Below are 16,588 nucleotides of genomic sequence, written 5' to 3'. Positions count from 1 at the left end.
GGATAGGGTTGTGTCGTGGGCCATGTATTTGATACATGTGTCTTACACATTTGGCCTTCTCTTCAGCTCTTATAGTCCAGTACCAACCAGGAGAGCTCACTTAGCTGTTTCTAACTAGATACGATGGTAAAAACTATTCCAATTGGCCAATTTTCCACTGGATGCTTCATGAATTTTGTTTCAATCCAAAACTTAGCAATGAAATGTACTTCGTAGGCCTACTGTAATATTTGCAGAGTTTAAACACAAGCATGTTTCTATTGAATTAAAAAGATGTAAAACTACAGACAACGCATTTTTTAGTTCACAGAAATCATTATGTCTGCGGGAATAATACAGCCCTGAGGATTCTCCTCTGCACACCCTGCTATGGTCATATGCAAAGCTTAGAATATTTCTTGTGAAATTATTACAGGAAACAAACTTAAGCATGCTAATTTTAAAGCATGTTTACTTTTTTATTTGCTGAAGTTAACATGTTGGGGGAAACAATAAAATATAAAACTTGCCATAACTTTCGCACAATCCATGTTTTATGCATTACTTTTAAGTAAGGTTTAATTCAGCAAATGAACAGTAAAAGTATCTGTGTATTAAATGTGCAGAAGTGTGTTCTCTGTGGAGGTTGTTAAGTTACTCTCCCTTGACCAGGGGTGCCCAAAACTTTGCATACAACTCTTAATGCCTCATTGTTCAGTTAATTCTGTTATTATTGTTTGGCCGTTTTAAAAAACTTGATTAGTCACTGAATAATTTTTAGCATACTCATTTACAAATTACTATATGTGTTACATGAATTAATGATGATATTTATTTATAATAGAATAATATTTTGGTATATTAATCCACATAAATGTTATAAGTGACAGGACAAGTACTCATGCAGTATACAAGCCCTTTAAATTGGTATAGAATCTTTACATTATCATACATAAGGTTCTTCACATTCACAAGTCTGTTTATCATACATGAATCCCAGGGAACCAAAAGTGGCTCAGTTTTTGACATGATTTGAAATTACCTGTTGCTCTTTACATTGTGTGTAAATTTCATGATGAATGGAGCAAAAGAAATGACCCAAAATTACTGGAAAAAAAGTCTGGTTCCATTGACTTACATTAAAAGTAAAGTAGGTGTTTTCCTCCTCCTGTAAAGTTATTTTGGAGATACGAGGTTTTGATCCAACAACAGCGATACATTTCAGTATATAGTCATATGCAAAGTTGCACACCCCTGGTCAAATGGCATGTTTTGTTGATTTTAAAGGGTTAACATATCCTCTACAGAGCACACCTCTGAACATTTTAATGTACATTTACTGCTTATTTGCTGAATTTAATACACTGGGGAAAAATAAAACATAAAGTGTGGCCTGTGCAAAAGTCATAACACATTTTATATTTTATGTTTTTTCCCTTTTAATATGTTGAACTAAGTAAATAGTCCAAATAAATACAAATTATAGTGCAATAAAAGCAATTGTGAAGTTTGGTCCCAGTAGAGAATGTGTTTATTCTTATTTAGAAAAAAAGAAAAAACATGTTCGAACTTAGTTTATCCGAAATATTATATTCAACAAATGAATAGAAATTGTCCACCAAATTAAACAGAAAATGCCATGTTTAGGCGTACCCCTGCAGAGGATTGGACCTTTGGGTGCCCAAACTTCTGCACATGACTACACAACTGTCGCAGTTCCAACATAACCACATCAGCCCGATGGGATGTTATGTCATAACACATTGATAACAATTGTTACACAGTTGGAACGTGTTATTGGTGTTGGTATCCAGAAGTGCTATGAGTGCAATGTCTGTTCAAGCCCTTATGCAACATAGATTATTTTGAGGCGCTTATGACAAGGGCATTCAGGATTATCAGCAAGATATATTGGAGAGCCCACACAGAAATTCCTCACACCTCGCCGCTCTCCTTTCGAAAAAGTGAGAGAAACCTCCCTCGATATCATCATTCTGCTCGTCCAGCTCCACCGTCTACAGGGCAGTCATGCTGCATCCTCTCATGATTGGGATTGTAACGGTCAACACTCTTATCACTGTGGTGGAGTGGACCTGGATGATGAACGAGGCTATGAAGGAGGAGGAACCCCCCGAGAATGCAGTTGCACCGGCATAACCGTGTGCTGCCAATCAGCCTGTAAGCAGAATATGGAGTTCTTAGATCTCCTCATGGAGGTACATAGTGGTAGGAGACAGTCTCTCACTTCAAAACAGCTGCTTGTAGACCAGCATCATCTGCAACACGAAGGAGCTTGTAATGTATTAAGGTAAGGATATGAACTGTACTGTGTTTTGTAACTATAGTTTGCTTTAAATAGACTTCTTTGGCTATTTCTTGCTTCTTTCTCTGACCAACACATGGATCTCACTGCTTAAAAAGGAATTCCACCAATTCCTCCACATTTCCATGTAATTCAGTGATTGAGATGTAAACTAAGTCATTCCGAGTGGTTAAATGTGAAATGTTTCATTGCAGAGAAACTTGCTGACTTGGATTTCTTTACATGGTGGTGATAGGAACCAGGGGTCATGATGACTATAACATGAATATACCCAAACCCAACAGGAACACTACAAGTGTCTGCTGAGTTTGTTGATGATGGTAAAATAGTAGAAAACTTGAAAAAATAAGAGTTAATAAGCTTTTTTGGGGACTATTTTATCTTAGAATGCCCTGGATGTACATCTCCACCACAAATGTGTCTTAAAAATATACGTATTTTAGACTAGAAGCTTGTCCCACTACTGTTAAACAGCATCTCAGGATAAGGCAGCACATTTTTATCCACTTCATATAATAACTTTCTGAGAAGGAGCTTTCTGAGGTATTACACTCTTCAGAGATCTGGTTATTATCACCACCACTGTGAACAATTTTGAGTTGGTAGGTTGATGTGAATGAAGCATTTCATATCAAACCATTCTGGATGACTGTTTACATCTTATCCATTTAATTATAGCCAGTAAATTAAACCATAATGATGAAAGTAAAATCAGTCAGAGTGGTTTGATGTGAAACGCACTGTTCTAGAGAAACGTCAGAATTGTTCACAGCGGTGGTGACAGGAACCAGACATCTGAAGTGTTGGATGCCTCTAAAAGGTCCCTCACAGAAAATGATTACATGAAAAGGTTATTAATATGCTGCCTGATGCCCGAAGCATTGGTTTACGATAGTTTTGAGATAAGCCTTTAGCCACAACCATATATCTTTTAGTCAGTTCATGGCAAAGGGTGTGGTGAGGCAAAATAGTACCCAAAGAAAAGTTTCCTTTCTTCAGATTTTTATCACTGATTTACTGTTATCAATATTATATAAAAACTCAAAAGATGTAGTTTCACTGGTGGTTTTAGATAGGAAATAAAATGACTAAACTTGCAAGATTGTGACCCCTGGTTCCTATCACCACCACTGTCAGGAAATCTGAATGGGCAGGTTTTTATGCAATGCTTTGTTTCACATCAAACCACTCTGAAAGGCTTTGTTTACATCTTAATATTTGTTTTATGCAGAACTTTGGAAAACGTAATGAAATTCCCCTTTAAAGAAACCCAGGAAGGCACTTTGCAAACACGTGGCAGTATTGTATTTAACTGAAGTGATTTTTGAAATCCAATATAATTAGGATTGGCAGAAAAATCAAACACATAGCGAAACTTAGGTAAGATTACATGAGCTAATATCCAATTAAAGACTTTTACAATCCAGTTTCAGTTTGATATTGTGAGAACAGTAGTTCTATATTTTTCTAAATTGTTTATGAAGCCTGCGATTGGCCGGTGTTCTCTGAGTAATGACACCTGCGATGTGTTCAGTGAAGGTCATCATGACATAATTTAGCACATTAATGATAAGATATCATCATATAATCATCCGGCATGTTGGACATACTGCGCTGACTTGAAGGAACCACCATTCCATTATCCTTTGCTCCACCCACTGCTTGTTCCAGCAGGATAAGACAGCTCAACATCTCACTCTTATTCTTTTCCATGAGAACATCCTGTACTAAGGACCCTTTGTGCCATTGTTTTTACTACAGGCAGAATTAAGAAGGCAGGCAGAACAAGGATGGGCTACATATAGTAATATGTGGGACTTGATTAAAACAGGCCTAAGCTTCTTTCTGTGTTTCAGCTCTTCACATCACTCTCCTGCGTCTATAATCCACCGCAAACTGAGTTAAAATTGAGTTAGAAAGCTTGGCAGACTGCCTTGGAAGACTGTTTACCTCCCTCACTAGATTACATACATATACACATATACATATATTGCTGCTGTCGGAAGAAAACCTTCTCCAAAGTATCTCCAAAATAGCAACTTTACAGGAGAAGGAAAAAACCTACTTTACTTTCAATGTAAGTCAATGGAACCAGAATTTTTCCCATGTCATTTTGGGTAATTTCTTTTAGGCCATTCATCATAAAATTTACAAACAATGTGAAGAGTAACAGATACTGTCAAATTATGTCAAAAACTGAAAAATGCCAAAAATGGACATACACTACTGCTTAAAAGTTTGATATCACAGTAATATTGCACATTTTTGTTGTTTTCTATACTCATAAAAATAATATACAACTACTGGAGAAATTGTTTTATTTGACATTTCAGTGTTTTTTGGGACAACAAGAAGTTATTAAATGCAGAAAATAAATCAGATTGCCTATATTCAATAATTCACCACTTATTTACCTCGGGGTTTTGAAATACAGGATGCTAATTTTTAGATGCTAAATTTTTATGCCTTGCTTCATCTCATCTGTCTCAGTCATTTTCGAAATATCTACAACTCTCTTCATTATTCAGGACACATCTATACTCCCATCCCTACTACCATTACATTTCATCTATACAGAAGTTTCTAGAGCTTCCTAGATTTCTACTGAATGTATAATATGCTAATATACTACTTGAACAAGATTAGTGCATTAGCATATTATACATTTTGTCTCAACCAAATTGGTTTTACATCACAGAAAATATTTAAGACCACATGCCATAACCATGCTGGACTTCTTCCTGTCCATACAGAACAGATCTGCGCATAACCATTATCATAGCACAGAAACAAGAAGAATGGCTAGCAGTGCAGAAGAGCTGATATGGAACACCAGTGGCCTGCATCCCCCTGGCTCTCGAAACCTGCTCCAGGCTCAGAACGGAGATGCGGTTTACTTTGTGGATTACAAACCCCCGGCCCGCGACACCCTCACTCTGCCTCGCAATGTTCTTTACGTGCTGGCTGGAGTGTTGCTGGTGGTGGTGGCCACCTATGCCATAGTGGGTCACCTCATTAATGACCTAATGCACAACTTGGCAGGTAGCTTGGTGTGAGCTGTGCCCATCATCCACCTGTGTTGTCAAGAATTGACACCCCATTGCGAATTTTCCTTGCCATGAAATCCAGTGCCTGAAGAAGCTTCAGTCCATCCGTGTCCATCTGTGTTCATGACGTGCAAAACAGGAACTGTTGTTTTTTTTTACATGTTTAGTGAGTTTCTCTGCCCTTTTTGATCATCTAATGCCATCTTGTACCCTGTGGAGATCCTGCTATGTCAATGAGAAATGGTTCCCCATGTTTTAACATGCCATTGGAAAACCCAGTAAGATTAGCATGCTAACCGACTCACTAGTAGTAGCTAAATTTTACAGAACTCTGGCAAAAACCCTTGAAAAAATTTTTATCACAAGTCAACTTTTGTAAAAGTACCTACATTTGCAATGTTTTGTTCTATTCCATACATTTTTCTTTGGTATGCTAGTGAAAGGCCAACCCATTAGCATAGTTTTTGTGAAATTGGAACAAAGCTAATGTTAGCATGGAGGCAAATATGTTGTTTCCACCATTCCTACATTTAGCTACAACAACAGATTCTAGCTTGGCACTGAAGCATTTCAAACAGTAAACTCTACGCAAAGTTTGCTGCAGTTTCTCAATAAATTAATTAGGATTATTGCCATTCTGTAAAGCTTCTTGTAAGCTAAGTACATGCTAATTTCTCTCCATCTCTCATTTTATTCCTTTTCGGACTTTTAGATTGGGTCCTTGCTCCGAAAACTGAAGTGGAGGATGCAGAAAGAGGCCCTGGCGAAGGAGAATATGATGATGATGATGACGACAGCGATGATGACACCAATGAAGAAGGGAGGAGGATGAGTGCAGAGGTGCAGACTATAGCGGAAGTAGCTGGCTTGCTGCCAGGGCTGCAGAGATGTTCTAGCTTCTCCTACCCCTGCAACCAACATGGAAGCCGGGCCAGCTTGTCCACTCAGCAGAGAGGGTCATGTCCTTCCACCAATGAAATATCAATCCGAGTACCATATGTTACCTCCCTATGAGTTTTAAAAGCCTGTCCATTCTTTTCAATTTCTTTTTCCACTTAAATACATTTCTACGTCACTGAAACATGTTTAAAGGTACAATAAGTGGCATTTTACGCTTGCCACTGGTTACATGGCTGGACATTGTCCGCCTGACTGCTGTAGGAATGAAAGGAATTTTCTCAGCCAATGGCCTTCCAGAGATTATTTGTCTTTATGTTCTTGTACAGCAGGCTAAACCTACATGAGGTTATATGGAAATTCCCGCTTATTGTATCTTTACATTACAGTCCTGCTTAATTTGTTGCTGTAGGAAAGCAAAGCATTTTTTGGTCTCTTGGGATCAAAGCTTTAACATAATACCGGTCTCGAAATGCAGTGGTGTTAATCTGCTGCGTTCACAGTTGTAGAGTTCTACAGATCAGCTGTAGTCCTATGTAACTCAATGAAGGGTAACAGAATTTCAGAATTTTGTTTACGAATGTAATTCTGTATGTTGGTTCTATGTAACAGAGTTCTAGAATTTCTTGGGTCAGAGTTCTAGCTCTTCATGGGCCAAATATTCTGTACTAATATATTCAATGTAATAAACTTCTTGTCATGTTCTCTGTGACAGGTGGTTGGTTAAGCTTCTCAATAAAGAAATACACTGACTCGTCTTGTGCGTGAATCATCTCTTTATCCACTACTAATGCCTGGAACAGTACAGAAAGCTTAGGGTCAGGGTCAGGGTCAGGTTAACTGGACAGAGGTAATTTAGGTTTCATAACTAGCATGGATTTCATGGATGTACAAGATCTTATGAAATGGCATCATCTAATTAAAATGATTAAATATATTATTATATTATTTCAGGATTAAATATATGAATTCAAGTTTTTATTATTAACATGGTGTATGAACAATAGCAATTTTATTGCAAGTGATAAGGTGTGTTCATATTTTTATACACATTTTTGTACATATTTTATAAAATATGTATTCATATTTTATTCTTACATCATCAACGTAACATCTCAAACATCATTAAATAAAATTGTTCTACATTTTACACCAGATTGCTGAAATAGATATCCGTTTCCATTTCAACACTACATTAATCAATCCAATATAAACATGAAAACACTAATTTTACAACTTTAACATTAATTAGAAAACCTTAATGAAGTAAATTTTAATACATTCCTATATTGGAATATATTTAACATATATAAAGCCAAAATTTTGATTGAGAATATAGGCAAATATTTGAAATAGTACCAATAAATATATGTTGCTTAAACACACAGTACTGTGCAAATGTCTCCTAAGCACATTATTTAAAACCATTTATCTATTTAGTCTAATATTAGAGCTCTCTGAGCTTAAACTTCTATACAGTACTGTATGTGTAAGTGTGTATGTATATAAGTAGCCTTATAAAGATTTGGGTGCCCCTGCCCCATTTTGGTGATTTTCAAAGTGAAAATGAGTTAACACAAAAAACATATTGATACACTATATTGCCAAAAGTATTCGCTTGTCTGCCTTCACACACATATGAACTTGAGTGACATCCTGTTCTTAATCCATAAGGTTTAATATGATCTCAGCTTATCCTTTGCAGCTATAACAGCTACAATTCTTCTGGGAATGCTTTCCACAAGGTTTAAGAGTGTGTTATGGGAATTTTTGACCATTCTTCCAGACATCGCATTGGTGAGGTCAGACATTGATGTTGGACGAGAAGGTCTGGCTCGCAGTCTCCACCCTAATTCATCCCAAAGATGTTCTATTGGGTTGAGGCCAGGACTCTGTGCAGGCCAGTCAAGTTCTTCCACACCAAACTCACTCAACCATGTCTTTATGGACCTTGCTTTGGTCACTGGTGTGCAGTCATGTTGGAACAGGAAGGGGCTGTCCCCAAACAGTTCCCACAAAGTTGGGAGCGCGAAAATCTCTTCGTCTGCTGAAGCATTAAGAGTTCCTTTCAGTGGAACTAAGGGGCCAAGCCCAACTCCTGAAAAACAACACCACACCATAATCCCCCCTCCACCAAACTTTACATTTGGCACAATGCAATCAGACAAGTACTATTCTCCTGGCAACCACCAAACGCAGACTCATCCATCAGATTGCCAGATGGAGAAGCGTGATTCATCACTCCAGAGAACGTCTCCACTACTCTAGAGTCCAGTGGCAGCACTTTACACCACTGCATTCGACACTTTGCATTGCCCTTGGTGATGTAAGGCTTGGATGCAGCTGCTCAGCCATGAAGCTCTCTACGCTGTTCTTGATCAAATCTGAAGGCCACATGAAGTTTGGAGGTTTGCAGCAACTGACTCTGCAGAAAGTTTGGGGACCTCTGCGCACTATGTGCCTCAGCGTCCACTGACCCAGCTCTGCCATTTTACATGGCCTACCACTTTGTGGCTGTCATTCCCAATCACTTCCACTTTGCTTTATTACCACTGACAGTTGACTGTGGAATATTGCACAGGTTGCACAGGTGGTGTCCTATCATGGTACCATGCTGGAATTCACTGAGCTCCTGAGAGCGACCTATTCTTTCACTAATGTCTGTAGAAGCAGTCTGCAGGCCTAGGTGATGGTTTTATACACCTGTGGCCTTGGAAGTGATTGGAACACCGAAATTCAATTATTTGGATGGGTGACTGAATACTTTTGGAATGTGTTAATTATTACAACAGAATTACAAAAGAGCTGAATGGATGAAATGTTTTCTGTACTGTTCTGTTTTAAATCTACTGAACTCTACTACAAATCTAATCTTCTCTTTAATATGTCATAATACACATTTTACATAACATACATTTACATCTATATATAAGACAATACTAAGAATGTAAGTGATGTATTTAAATGTGACTGTGAATACATTACAATGCATTTCTCATATATTTTCTTTACTGTACATGTCAATATATTTTTGTCATATCTTTCCTCGTCTCCTGTTTGCTTCCCCCGTCAACTTATTTCACCATAAAAATACTGTTCTGTCACATGATGAAGAGTAAGTGATGCAATTTATGTCTTTAGAGGAGCCAAAGTTTGACAGTTGCTGCTTTTATTCAGTATCGATCATTTGTTTGTTCTCCATTTTCAATAGGATCTGTCAAACATGACCACCCCATTACACAAAACTGATGCTTTCATACATTTAAAAAATTTTACACTTGTTTTTTTTTGGAACGACTTGTGAATCTTATTTAAAGATGTAAAATCATGAGAAAAACATGGAAGAGTGGCAAACTCACTTTAATAACATTACAAGACTTCTAATACCATTCTTACTGTAATCCAGAGTTTTAGGACTCATTGTTGAGCACAACTACAACCCGGCGTCAGATACTGAGGACTTTATACCAATCAAAACCAGTTTTTGGAAAACCTGCAGTACTTCTGAATGCCATAAACTAATGTCAGGTTCTTACAATGGTACACTGGCTCTGTTTCCTAGGTGTTTCAGACGATAACCTAGCAGTCCTGGGTGCTAAGCCCCACCTGCTGAAGGATAATATCTGTAGCTAAGCTCTTTGACCTTGAAGTTCTTAGCCAATCACAACACTTGATCCAACTGCAACTGTATAAGCAGTAAGCATAGAGCACTAGACGATAACAGTCTCATTAATTTGCATAAAAATGGAAGCTAAATGAAAGTAACAGAGGAGATGAAACCTGATGATGATGTCCTGGAGCTGCTTTTCCCAGAAAGATGGTTGATGCATCATTATTGGATTCTTTATTACATGCTTAAGGTATGTATTGCACTATAAGTTAGTGGTCATGGTCAGGTACTCAACAGTGTGTTTACTATACTCTCTACCAACGGTCTACTTTGCTAGGGTACAGTTGCAGAACATAGCCTGTTACTGCACGATTTGTGTTTGTCATCCTCTAGACCTTCATCAGTGGTCAGTTTTTGACCACAGATCTGCTCTTGGGTGGACATTTTTGGGTGGTGATCCACTCTCAACCTAGCAGTCACACTAACATGAGTAAAAAACTCCAGCAGCACCACTGATACATTTGGACCGGCACCACACACACTACCATGTCAGTGTGACTGCTGTGTTGAGAATGACCCACCACTACCTCGTCAACAGCAGCCCTGTGGTTAGAAAGTGACCAGTGATGAATTAAGTTGAGGAGGGCTGTGAACAGATGGGTAAATATAAAGTGGGCATTCCAATAAAGCAGATGAAGAGTGATACATTCCATAGACATTGGTGCAAAAAGAATAGTTATTAATTGGGTGACCATATTGCGGAGGGCAGGAGGGCAGCAGAGGGCAGACTGTAGAAATCAAACGTCATCATGAAAGCAAAGTCAAATCCAGGACATTTTGGAGAACTTAAAAATACCAACAGCAAGTATTTTATAGGCCCCAAAAAGAGGAAAAAGACAATAGTTACAAAACCACTGTTCTAAAACTGGTTTCTTACAGCAAAACGTGACGTGTGCTGTTGCCAGTCTGTTTTAAGTGTTCTTATCTATGGCAGAATACTGCAATGCTGTAAAGGAGCACACCGTTCAGGTCAGTAGAAGGTCGCCTGGCCCTCCACCCCTCTCCTCGTCACCATGGCAGGTCCTCATGAGCCCTCAGTCCTGAAGCCTCCAGGTGAAGACGAGGTGTTCTTTAAGAACTACATCCCACCTGCTCGAGATGCCATCCACATGCCTATACACGTCTTCTATATGCTCCTTGCTACCATCGTCATCATCATGACCCTCTATGCCATCATCGGTCACCTGATTAAAGACCTCATCCATGACTTAGCAGGTAATGACAAGTGCTTAATGCATTGAAATACACTCTAGAATTAAATAATGTATTTAAAAGATCTAAAAATACATATGTTTATTTATTTATTGTCTGCATGGGTTACATCATTCTTACATTGCATAGATGGAAAAGCATCCATCTTGAAGCCTTGGACAACTGACATGATTCAGGCTTGAAGCTGGTTGCTAATAGTGTTTTTAACTTTGCAATGTCCTTTTGTCCATTTTTATATATAACAGAACATCATACAGTGCCAGAAACTACATAAGCAAGTCTATTAGCAATGACTTAACATGGTTTGTCTGTTGTGATGATTTAGCCATAAAGTCTGTACAAAGCTTATTGGTGAAATATAATCATTCATCACTCAGTAGCTACTTTAGCCTTGTTGTAGTGCAAATTTTGGATGACTGACTGGATAGTTTCGGACATTTTGGATGATTGACTACATTCGAGGTCAGAGAGGAAATTGTGTAAAATAGATTTTTCACCAAACTATTGCTTTAACATGTAATTGTAGATTTGTAGGCCTGTTCTTTGTTTAGATACCTTTGCAAGTGGTGACTCAGTGTTTTCACACTGTTTTTGCACAGCGCTGCATAATAAGGCAATCTGTCAAGAACAGATTCTGCCCAGTGAAACAATGAAAACAAACATTTGATTTCAGCAACAAAGCTGGACAAAAATGTTAGATCAGAAGAGCAGAAAAGAGCAAATAACTGCAGTGCAGCTGTCTCAGTAAACAGCCCCTGTGCAGTTGTCTCAGTAATTGTGTGGCTGTCTCAGTAACCAGCCCCTGTGCGGCTGTCTCAGTAACTGTGTGGTTGTCTCAGTAACCATGTGGCTGTCTCAGTAACCTGCCCCCGTGTGGCTGTCTCAGTAACCATGTGGCTGTCTCAGTAACCTGCCCCCGTGTGGCTGTCTCAGTAACCATGTGGCTGTCTCAGAAATCATGTAGATCTCTCAGTAACCAGCCCCCGTGTGGCTGTCTCAGTAACCATGTGGCTGTCTCAATAACCGTGTGGCTGTCTCAGTAACCAGTCCCGTGCGGCTGTCTCAATAACCGTGTGGCTGTCTCAGTAACCAGTCCCGTGCGGCTGTCTCAGTAACCGTGTGGCTGTCTCAGTAACCAGTAACCTGTCTCAGTAACCGTGTAACTGTCTCAGTAACCAGCCCCTGGGTGGCTGTCTCAGTAACTGTGTTGCTGTCTCAGTAACCAGTCCCCGTGTGGCTCTCTCAGTAACCATGTGGCTGTCTCAGTAAGCTTGTGGCTGGTGGTTGGTTAGTGTAGTGGTTAACACCTTTGCCTTCTACGCTGTAGACTGGGGTTCAATCCCCGACCAGGGCAAGCACCCTACACTATATCAATAAGGGTCCTTGGGCAAGACTCCTAACACCACCTTGGCCTACCTGTGTAAAATGATCAAACCAGCCCCCCGTGCACCTGTCTTAGTAACTGTGCGGCTGTCTCAGTAACCAGCCCCCCTTGCAGCTATGTGGCTGTCTTGTGTAACCATGTAGCTGTCTCAGAAACCAGCCCCCGTGTGGCTGTCTCAGTAACCATGTGGCTGTCTCAATAACCGTGTAGCTGTCTCAGTAACCAACCCCATGCGGCTGTCTCAGAAACCAGCCCCCATGTGGCTGTGTCAATAACTGTGTAACTGTCTCAGTAACCAGCCCTCATGCGGCTGTCTCAGCAACCGTGTGGCTGTCTCAGTAACCAGTCCCCATGAGACTGTCTCAGCAACCGTGTGGCTGTCTCAGTAACTGTGCTGCTGTCTCAATAACCATGTGGCTATCTCAGTAACCAGCCCCTGTGTGGCTGTCTCAGTAACGGTGTGGCTGTCTCAGTTACCAGCCTCCGTGCGACTGTCTCAGTAACCATGCTGCTGTCTCAATAACAAGGCCCCTTCACCCTTTCAGACAGGATGTTTGGAGAGCAGCCGGAGGAGGTGCAGATAAACTTTCTGGAGGCGAGGGATAAGTTCATGGCGGACTGGTGCCCGGAGACGACACCAGAGCTGGAGGCACTGGCCCGAGCCGAAGAGATTAAAGTGAGCATGGAGGGCAATGCCCGCGGCCCAGCTGTCTGGGTCATCTCTGATGAACCACGGCCTCCCCGCACTGGACCACGCGTGGTATTCGGCAAAAACACATAAACAGCTCCTGGCTTGTTTCAGTTACTTTCTGTCTCCTTTAAAATACACTCAAAAATGAACTAATGAGGTTTTACTTAAAAAAAATGAAAAAATGTCAACATTAAATAAATGAATTGTGCTGTTCACTGGTTTAAGTAAAACTGACAAAAATGAATGACAGTACATTTCAATAAATTAAAATTGTTCATGTTGGTCCAAAAAGAACTCAATTAAAAATGAAACACAAATAAATTGCACTGAAATGTTTTTTTTAAAATTGTTTTTCTTCCATCAACAATTGAACTTCATGCTAAGGCAACAACGTCTATGGATGCTTAAATCTACTCCATTTGATTGAATGGAAATGTGAAGTATAATAGAATTAAGTTCATAACAATTAATTTTTCTGAGTGTACATTGTTCCTCTACATTCTGTATAGTACTTAAAAATAATCTTTAGAACTTGAAGGGCACCACATAACATTCTGCAGTCTTTTAAATAAATACTAGAATGTTCTGCACACTCATTTAGGTTCTAATTGGATATTTTCTTTGAAGGTAAATGACAAGTTGAAAAATGTTGCTCTTTTCAGGTTCACTTTCGGAACAAAACCTTGTATCTCCATTTTTGTTGGTGTTTATCTTTACCATAATTTGAAAATATTAGCTACTGTTTACACTGTGTCCAAATTTTATGAAGAATAGGCCAGTAGAAATAGTCTAAACTAACATGGAAAGCAATCTGTTTCCATTAACTTGCGCTGAAAGGTCTTTCCTTCTCCTGTAAAGTTACCTTTTTAGACGAGGTTTTGTCCAGACATCGACAGCAAGTCAGTTCCATCCGCGATAATGATCATTCCATGTTTCCGTGAACCTGACAGCGTACTTAAAGATACTATGCGAATGCTTTTCTTTTTTCTTGGATTACTTAGAAAACTGAATGGCACTTTAACAGAAGTACATGAAATAATATATTTTAAGTTGCTACAAATCAAGATTTATAAGCTGTTCAATAAAGAGTAAGAAAGGTCGTGGTGGTCCTGGAGGCCGTAATAAAGGTTCCTATCCCAAGAGAGGCCAGGCAGCAGTGAGCCACTATTCTACACATTGGCGTTACTACAGGGGGGGCACTGCACTGTAAAATCTGATCAGTTAGGTTTAAACGTTTTGAGGTAACTCAAGTTTTGAAACTCAGCTTTTTAAATGATCTGCAATTATACACAGAGTTGAATACACTCAAACCTTTAAGCTTAACAAACAAGTGTAAGACAAACCCCTTGAGCTTTTAAGTTGAAGTCAATTCATCATTATTTCATTAATTTTCACGGCACTGACATAATTGTAATGATTGAAAACTGAAATGAAAATAAAACTCTTTCACAAAGAGTCTTCAGGGTTACGTACTCCATGAGTTGGCAGTGATTGAAGCTGTTTTGTTACAACCAAACTGAGACACTAAACACATTCATGGTTAGGACATGGTTAACAGCTGTATAGTGCAACCAAACTTACTAAACTTACTAAACCTATATTCAGACATGAGGTGGTAGCATAAGGGAAGTCTGATTGAAGGAGGGGGGAGACCTCTGAGAACTTGGGCTGGAGTTCTGGGCAGCTTCTGCCTGGAGCTAGAAGGCCAGACTTAATAAGCCGAAATGAAGATTAAGAGACCCTTATTAGTCCCACAACGGGGAAATTTCACCTCCACATTTAACCCATCTGTGAAGTGAAACACCACATACACACTAGTGAGCACACAAACACACACTAGGAGGCAGTGAGCACACTTACCCGGAGCGGTGGGCAACCCTATCCACAGCGCTGGGGGAGCAGTTGGGGGTTAGGAGCCTTGCTCAAGGACACCTCAGTCATGTACCGTGGATTGAACCAGCGACCAGATCACAGGGCCGGTTCCCCAACCCCATCTAATTGCTGGGAATTATGGGTGACCTATACTCTCTTATTGTTTAACTTTTTGAGTTTGTTCTTCACTTGACTTTTTCAACCACACAGCACAAATAACCTGCCTGGATTAAATGATACACACTTTAAAAAGATGGTTCTTCAGTATGTTCTTCCTTACTATAGAATATGTTGAAGTATAGGGGGAGTCAAAAGTCACAGGACACCATTTTATCTTACTGTATTTTTTATGCTGTCACAAGCCTCCACGATGCTGTGCTGAAGGTGGTGTTTGTTGCGGATTTTCTCAGCATACACAATTTGTTTGAGATGACCCCAGAGATAAAAGTTGATAATAAAATAAAAAATAAAATAAGATGAAACGGTGTCCTGTGACTTTTGACTCACCCTGTATAGTAACATATTCTGACGTATGATGAACAGTATAGGTGTGCCTTCCACAGTGATCTATGACATCAAATTCAATATGAAAAGACAAAAACAACCGAAATCTGATCTGAGCATTCTGACGGAAACACATCTCCAGAAGTGTGATTTGAATTGCGTTTGAAACCAGATATAAATGTCTGCTCTATCTGATTTGAAAATGCAGATTTCATGGGTTTTACTGTTAAAACACAGTAAAACATTGCTTCATAATCACATCATATTAGTAAATAATTTGGGTTTGGGCTCCTTGTGAGACCTAGACTCAGCTCCACTGAAAAAAAGTGATACGCTGAACTTGCTTGATTCAAATGTGTCCATTTCCACATGGATAAATTATTTTACATCAACACAACTTTGCATTTCCATTTGCTTGCGTTTGGCAATCATTTTTCTGATGTATTATATTTATTAATGTGGACACTATGCACACATTTCAAGTCCAAGGAGTGCATTATATTTTTCAGTAGCATAGCCTACTATCTGTCATAGTGCTTATGATCTTTATCACCATCTAGTGGCCATTGAGAAGTACTGCACTATGCAGGACTGTGAATGCCATCTACTGCCTCTGGGATAAAAAATATTAAAATTTACAGCAAAAAATAATGAGTAAATGTATCTGCTTGATCATTAGCAGTACACACTGGCATACACTGTAATCATAATTTAAGAATATTAAACTACTGCTCTATAATCCACTATTCAACAAATACCCATAGGTTTTTAGACACCAGCTTATCCAGCTTTCTTCTTATATCAAGGGTATTAATAGTGAGTTTGGGCCTCTTTACTGCAGTAACAGCTTCTACTCTTCTGTTGGAACACTGGTGTGAGGATTTGATTGCAGACACAAGAGCATTAGTGAGGTGTGGTACGGGCGTTTGAATGATTTGTTCTTGATCATAAACTCCTCTACAGCTCATCCCAACAGTATTGGATGGAGCTCCATTACTCCGCAGTTCCA

At 39.3% G+C, this 16,588-nt stretch overlaps 1 protein-coding gene and 1 long non-coding RNA gene across 2 annotated transcripts; both read left to right on the top strand.

The window, feature by feature from the left end:
* The first annotated feature begins 1,901 nt into the window (after positions 1–1,901).
* Positions 1,902–7,003, top strand: LOC108433093. Its single transcript, XR_001858271.2, has 2 exons — positions 1,902–2,287; positions 6,062–7,003. It is a non-coding gene; the product is annotated as an uncharacterized LOC108433093 (long non-coding RNA).
* Positions 7,004–9,931: 2,928 nt separating this feature from the next.
* On the top strand, positions 9,932–13,549 carry LOC119261619. Its single transcript, XM_037531219.1, has 3 exons — positions 9,932–10,106; positions 10,851–11,131; positions 13,058–13,549. Exons 2-3 carry the CDS (start codon positions 10,930–10,932, stop codon positions 13,291–13,293), a joined length of 438 nt encoding a protein of 145 aa, XP_037387116.1. The 5' UTR covers positions 9,932–10,106; positions 10,851–10,929; the 3' UTR covers positions 13,294–13,549.
* The last annotated feature ends 3,039 nt before the right edge of the window (positions 13,550–16,588 follow it).

The sequence above is a fragment of the Pygocentrus nattereri genome, chromosome 19 (assembly GCF_015220715.1).
Source record: "Pygocentrus nattereri isolate fPygNat1 chromosome 19, fPygNat1.pri, whole genome shotgun sequence".
In the NCBI taxonomy this organism is placed as follows: Eukaryota; Metazoa; Chordata; class Actinopteri; order Characiformes; family Serrasalmidae; genus Pygocentrus; species Pygocentrus nattereri.
This window is presented reverse-complemented; position numbering and strand designations above follow the sequence as displayed.